This window comes from Scyliorhinus torazame, chromosome 13, assembly GCF_047496885.1.
Source record: "Scyliorhinus torazame isolate Kashiwa2021f chromosome 13, sScyTor2.1, whole genome shotgun sequence".
Lineage (NCBI taxonomy): Eukaryota > Metazoa > Chordata > Chondrichthyes > Carcharhiniformes > Scyliorhinidae > Scyliorhinus > Scyliorhinus torazame.
Genome location: NC_092719.1, coordinates 29,666,141 through 29,673,847, shown reverse-complemented (window position 1 = coordinate 29,673,847; position 7,707 = coordinate 29,666,141). Strand labels below are relative to the sequence as shown.

At 44.8% G+C, this 7,707-nt stretch overlaps 1 protein-coding gene across 1 annotated transcript in view; it reads left to right on the top strand.

The window, feature by feature from the left end:
- The first annotated feature begins 841 nt into the window (after positions 1-841).
- The window catches only part of LOC140387795 (lithostathine-1-alpha-like), a 110,786-nt gene continuing 103,920 nt past the window's right edge, over positions 842-7,707 (top strand). Inside the window, exon 1 of the mRNA XM_072470922.1 lies at positions 842-971. Coding sequence (XP_072327023.1) covers positions 842-971 — 130 coding nt within the window. The remainder of the gene's footprint in view (positions 972-7,707) is intronic.

Sequence of the window (7,707 nt, the reverse complement as noted above, 5' to 3'; positions counted from 1 at the left end):
CAAACCCCATTTGGAGTATTGTGAGCAGTGTTGGGCCTCGTATCGAAGGATGTGCTGGCCTTGGAAAGGGTCCAGAGGAGGTTCACAAGAATGATCCCTGGATTGAAGAACTAGTCGTATGAGGAATGGTTGAGGACTCTGGGTCTGTGCTCGTTGGAGTTTAGAAGAATGACGGGGGGGATCTTATTGAAACTTACAGGATACTGCGAGGCCTGGATAGAGTGGACGTGGAGAGGATGTTTCCACTTGCAGGAAAAACTAGAACCAGAGGACACCATCTCAGACTAAAGGGACGATCCTTTAAAGCTGAGGAGGAATTTCTTCAGCCAGAGGGTGGTGAATCTGTGGAACTCTTTGCCGCAGAAGGCTGTGGAGGCCAAATCACAGTGTCTTTAAGACTGAGATAGATAGGTTCTTGATTGATAAGGGGATTAGGTGTTACGGGGAGAAGGCAGGAGAATGAGGATGAGAAAATATCAGCCATGATTGAATGGAGGAGCAGACTCGATGGGCCGAGTGGCCTAATTCTGCTCCTATGTCTTATGGTCTTATGGTCTATTGTACTTGATTCACCCCTCCCCCCACATTATGCCTACCCATGTTTCTTGCCTTCTACCTTGCAGGTTCGCCTGCCAATGAAGCGGGACAGTCTGGTGTTCCTCGCCCCAGCCACAACCCTGCAACACCCCAGAGCACCTGTCCACCATTACAATCAGTACATCCATGGGAATGGCTGACACAGCCATGACACAGAACACACATCGATTATGCTGGTCCGCCGGAGGGTCTCATGTTCTTAGTGATTATGGATGCACTTTCTAAATGGGCGGAAGACGGGATAATGAAGTCAATGATGATTGAGAAGACTATTCAGAAACTAGATGAAATATTCGCAACACCAGAACAGATTGTCAGTGATACAGGTCCTCAGTTTACTGTGAAGGAGTTTGAGAATTACTTTAAGGGAAAGGGTATTCACCAAATCAAGTCAGCTTCATAACTTCCTGCAGTGAATGGATTGGTCGAACGTTTTGTCCAATCATTAAAGCATTCTATCAAAGGACAAGGGAACATTGGCAAGAAGAGTGAACAAATTCCTGATATCTTACCGGAACACTGTACACGACACACCATAGAGTTCGCTGGCAATGCTTTTATTTAAAATGAAACTTCAAACACAGTTTAATTTGCTAACTTCACCTGATACTTCAGAGATTGTCAAATGACAACATCAAGTACAAATTGCTAGGAGGGAGCAAATCTCTGTGTGAGTATTCAACCAGGGAGAGAGAGTGTCAGCTGGAAGCTACACCAACAGCGACATATGTGTATCTGCTGTGATCTTGGTAAAGACAGATCCAATATTATTCAATGTACAGGTGGTGTGGTGATGTGCAGCAATGGAAATGCATGTAGGCTAGCTTACACTAGAGGGAGCACCAGAAACATCACACACACACTCAACCAATAGATCAGTTAGATAGGACATGACCAATGGACATTCACGATACACACAAAGGTGACACTACCACATACCTAGAACATAGCAAATCAGGTGGACGATGAAAGAGTTTGGCTATGTCATGCTGATCAGTTACTTGCTTCACAAACCCAATGGACAGAAACATCTCAAGACGTCCTTCCCTTGGAAATTCTACCGAGCAATACTTCAGAAAAGAGACCAGAGAGAATGGCAAGATCAGATTTTGTTTCTGAGGTTTTTCCAATCGTTATCGTGGCAGATACAGGAGTAATTCCCCTCAAAGTCCCATCTACTGGAGGGAAGCGGGCACTTACAAGGTCAAGTTCCAGAACGCCCAATTCAACCAAAAAGGAATGGATGTCCCCTAACGAGACTGTCTCATTGAATTGTAAGTATGTATAGAAATAAGTGGATCTGTTGTCTGAATGTTAATCACTGCTATTGCACTAATGAAGTAAAGGGGGAGGGGTGTTATGTATCAGAGAATATCTCCCTGCTGGTGAAGCGTTACGTGATGTGTAGTGATGTCACCAGAGTGTTTGTGCGGCCTTTGCAGTTTTCCACCTTAGGTTGTATGAGCAACATCTCTATATAAACCGCTTATCGGGTTTGAAAGAATCCAGAGTGTGGACACCTCCATAACCTTTATCTTTGCAGCAAGAAATAAATATAACTCGTATCGAATGAACGTCTGTAACCTCAGAGGGATTCTGTCAAGCAACATTCCGCAACCGATCAGGAACAAAGTATAATCCATACCGATCATCGGACAGCTTCATCAGGATGAGCATACAGCGCCGATATGATGCACCATAGAAAGCATCCTATCTGGCTGCACCACAGCCTGACATGGCAACTGCTCGACCCAGGAGCGTAAGAAACTACAAAGTTGTGAAAACAGTCCAATCCGTCACGCAAAACCGTCTCCCATCTATTGCCTCTGTCTACACCTCCCGCTGTCTTGGGAAAGCGGGCAGCATAATCAAAGGCCCCTCCCACTTCTTCCATCGGACAGGAGCTATAAAAGTCTGAGAACATGCACTAACAGGTTCAAAAAGATCTTCTTCCCCGCTGTTACCAGACTCCTAACGGACTCTCTTATGGGCTGAACTGATCTCTTTGCACCTTCTCTACTGAGTAGTACTACACTCCATTTGCTTCACCCGATGCCTGCGTCTATGTATTTACATTATGCATGTCTTATGTTTTGTCATGTATGGAACGATCTGTCTGATTGTGCGCAGAACAATACTTGTCACTGTACCTTGGTATCGGTGACAATAAAACAAATCCAATCCAAATCCACCTCTGACATCACACACTCATTCCCATCTAGCAGGCATCTTAAATGTTGCCGAGTTAGCCAACATGGATCGCTCAGTGTTTTGCACGGGAGAACGGGACTAATAAAGGAGTAATGTTCAGACAGATGTGAGGCTTGTCATGATATGCACTCATGCACATAATGAGAAACAGGCAGACAGTGACAGACACCCAGTACAGCCAATCAACACACAGGACAGAACACAACCAATCACCAGGCAGAACACTAGAGGGGGGTTTCCCACTATAAAACACACGAGGCATCAGCACTCCGCCTCTTTCCACTGTGACAACTATAGTGACAGTCAGGGTGTATATATCAGTTAGCACCTTCTACACGTGGCTCAGAGCTAGTTTCGTCTAGTTAGTTATAGTTAGCACACTTAGATTAATAGAGTGTCAACCCACAGCAAGCTGTGTGCACTGCTCCAGAAGTTCAATAAAATGTATTGAACTAATGTCTAAGTTTGGTGTCTACTTTACAGTACGTATTACCCCAGGGTGAATAACACGACAAGGCTTACATGTGCATCGTCCAGCCATCATTAAAAACAAAGTTCATGTCACTGGTGTGGAATGAAATGTGATTGTGCGGGATTGAGAGAGACGTCATGGGACTGAGGGAAACGATGGAAGATAATTGTGGTGGTGGGGGAGGGTCATTTCCTTGAATAAACATGAGACCTTGCATCACATCAATCAGCCAATCAATACCAGAAACTTGGAGAGGGGTAAAAGTGAAATTTATTTACAATGGTGCTGATTTATATACAATGAAAAAGTACCCATGCCTCATTGTGCATTCACAGCTTCTTGATGTTTCTTATCCTACTGCTACACCGAGGATCAGTCCCAACACCCACAGCAAAGGAGGAGGCAGCCTGCTGACTGCAATGCCCAGATGCTGTGATGCCTTTGGTGGGTGTCCTCTGGAGCCTGAGGCCTGGAGAGCCCCAACCTGCTGAGGGTCCTCTGCTCTGAGGCAAGTGCACTGTCCTTGGCCTGACCTGCTGGAGTTGAAGAGGTCACAGGCAGGGGCAATTTAGAGCATCAGGACATTTGGTGCTCCTGAAGTGTCTGTCTTCCGTCCCTCCTCACTTTGGGAGCCCAAGTAACGCCCTTCACCCCACGGACACCTAAAGGAGATGAGGCACCTGGAGGAAGGTGGCGGTGTTTAGTTCCCCTCTCACCTAGCTGCGGCTGGAATGTATCCATGGCTGGTGTGATGTTGCGCAGGTCCAAGAGACAACCCGGCAGAAACGGTGCCCTCTGCTGGCTCGGGGTTTCCATGGCAGCCAGCACCCTTCCAATGGAGACTCTGATGAATTCTCATGTTAGAGCCATAACATCAGACAGAACATGGACGGACTACTTCATTATTCTTTCCAATCAGTTGACTGCTTCTGACAACCCTGCCTGATGTTCCCCTGCCTGTCTTTGCATCTCCAACATTTCTCTGAGGGCTGATTGAAGAACCTCATGATCAGACTCAGACTCTGGAGGGGTCTGGTCACCAGCTGTCCTCCTAGAGTCAGACATCACCGTTACCACTGCCACTGTTCACTGTGGACACGTGTCCATCAGGTGGTCACTGGGTAGTGACAGAACCTCCTGTATAACCAGGACCCACCAAGGGGTGTGTATCTGTTCTGGTGGAGAGTGCAGGTGAATGCAGTGATGGAACTTCATCATACGGATCTGCTGGCTCCTCCTCAGAGGTGGTCTGGGGCTTGGGCTAAGCCACTTTGCTGAAACCTTCTCTCCACCTTTTCTTGCTGGTAGCTGGAATAGAGAAATGAGATAATTAGTGATTAATGATTCTGAGAGCGGCTCCCAGACTATAGGTCACTCACTTTTGTTCACGTTATCAATGAATACTGGATGAAGCCTCACTCAGTGTTGGGGTGGTAAATGTCACCGACTGTGTCGGAATGATCTCCGTCTTCACCAGCCAACTCTGAGGCCTACTCCACCTGGGATGTGAGTGCCCTCAGCTCAGGTTACCCCCTTTGGTCTTGGCTCTTTCACACCAACAATGGGCGATTTTGTCCTGGGTAAAGGCAGATGGATTGACTCTGAGCAACAACTGGCCGAGAAGACAGAATAACGTTGCCGTGTCTCAGAAAGATGAAGTGACTCATCAGAAATAATCAGATGAACCTCCCACACACTATCAAACCCAGAACCAGGGCTGCTGATTATTATGTTCTTGTCGGATGGCCTGATTTATTTTACAAGAACACTTGGAGCTAAAGCTATAAACAATTTATTTGCATTACCTGTGGGTCAAATATATAAAAAACAACAAATGAATAACAATATGATCAAGCACAAGCAACACCTTTCCCAGCTCTCCAGTCAGTCTGAGGTCACCTGACTCTAACATTCACTTATATACTAATTAGACTCCTAGTGGGCAGTCGGTGAATTCCAACACAACCATGATATCACCACATTCCCTTTCCTTTGAAGGAATACATTTATACATTATCATCAGTTATTTACATGTGATATCATTAGCTTTGAGTCTAACAGTATTAATTTTTTTTAAAAAAATGTTTAAAACTGGTTTAACAAGTATACGTATACAGGAACAGTAAGCATGGTAAGTACAAATAGTCCAAATCTACAAATTGAGTCAATCAAGTTTTCTTCTTACTCTGGTCAATCTTCTCAAAGTTTGACCTTGCTTCAATGTTCTCCATAACACTCTCCTGCTCAGGAACTGCTGAACTATCTGACACTGCAGCTGGTGGTGATTCTGACGTGGATTTGTCACCATCACATTTGTTGTGAAAGTCTTCTCTGGTTTTCAAGAGCGCGAAACGATTTCTTCTTTAAACCAACCCTTCCTCTCTCTGTACATTGTAGGAACGAGCTGCTACTTCTTCAAGTACAGTGGCTTTTCTTGATCAATTACTTGAATCTTCCATTCTCACCATGTCATCACTACTCAGACGTTGTAAAGTTTTAGACACTCTGTCATAGAACTGCTTTTGTTTAGCTTTAATGTTTTGCATTTCCTGCAGCACCATTGCATTCTCCTCCTTTCTTTCCAAGTTTGGAAGTGTGGAATGCAACCTTCTATTCATGAGTAACTCTGCTGGCAAATACCATGTGACAATGATGACGCTTGTAGCCAGTTAAAATGGCTAACTCCCGATTTAAAATGGCTAACTCCCGATTTAAAATGGCGAACGGCAAAGGCTGATGGGAAAGTCAGCCAACAGGACACAAACGAGCAGCTGCTGGTTGAGTGTATATTTACCTCTGGAAAGGCCAGACAAGATCGATACCGGCAACCATCAGCATAACAAAACACCAGCCATCTGCATATTAATGAGTAATCCCTGGGAACAATGAGCAACATTTAGACACATAAAGCCAAACCAGACTCTTTGGCGCCAGCAGAAGCCTACACAAAGGGAGGTGAACGACCACCTCAAGACAGCCCATCACTTGGAACCAGGTACAGGGTCCGCCCCGAAAGGCGGGAAGCCCCTGGGGACTATAAGAATTAAGCCCAAGTTCAAATTGTTCTTCTTGACCGGGTCAGTCAGCAACGCGAACCAACCCTTGACAGTGACCGGTTCAGCCGCCGCCGCTATCCAGTAAGTCTTACTTCAACGCGCGCTACAAGATAGGCACTCCTAGCTACCAATCTGTACCAACTTCGAATCCCGCAGGCTCAGAACCCGAACAAAAGGCCATTCGTTTCCCTGACCTGGTGGGTCAGTTCCAAGTTAAGTATTGGCCTGTTAGCTGTAGACGTAGCTTAGACGTAGAATTTGTACATGAGTAGTGATTACTGTGTATAATAAATGTGCTTTGATTTAAATCTTACTAAGCGGTGTATTGGATTATTGATCATTACTCGGACTTGAACCACGTGGCGGTATCATAAAGATACCTGGTGACTCAAGAGCAAAGGTGATAAAACAGAGCAATTAAACTAAGGCAAAGTTAGCAACACGCTCTGTAACTCAATAGTGCGAGATATGGATCAGATTGGCTGTCCATCACCAGCTTCAACAATTGCTTGACAATATGTCTTGGCTTTGACATTGGCTCGAAGGTACAACAGACTTGACGTGATGTGATTGAAATCATACGTGACTGCGAAGTGTTGCCACTCTTTACAGCTAAAACAAGGACCCTTGTCACTCATGATGACTTGAGGAGTTCCGTGTCTAGCAAAAATTGACTTGTTATGCAGCATTACACTGCTTGCCATTATGCTTGACAGTAGAGCCATTTCAGGACAGTATGAAAAATAGTCTATGATAATTAAATAATCTTTTCCTTGTAGTTAAAAGAGATCCATAGCTACTTTCTGCCATGGTGTCATAGGTAAATCATATTTGCATAGGTTCTCTTGTTTGCTTGTAATGATGCGTCTGGCATGTGTCACAACAACTGACCATCCTGTCAATGTCCTGGTTTATACCTGGCCAGTAAGCAGAGTCACAAGCTCTCCCTTTACACTTCTCAATCCTGAGATGTCCTTCACGTATCCTCTGAAGTACATCCTTGCGGAGAGATTGAGGTATACTATAGTGTTCAAACAAAGTACCACTCCATGAATGATACTGAGTTCAGATCCTATATTGTAGAACTCCATACATTGACCTCTGGACCAGTGTAAGTTGATGTTCCTCATCACCTCTTGAAGAGTTTGATCCTTCCTGGTCTCTTCTTGGATCTCACGTAGTTTTGTATCTGATACTGGTAGTAGTGTGGAAATAAGATTGACATGCAGATCTACATCTTCAGCAATTTCACCACTAATATTTTGTACCGGCGCTCCCGGTGCATCTGCTAAGAACAAAAATTTGCCAGATGTGTAGATGAGATTGATGTCATAGCATTTTAACTTTATCATCAACCTCTGAATGCGCGGA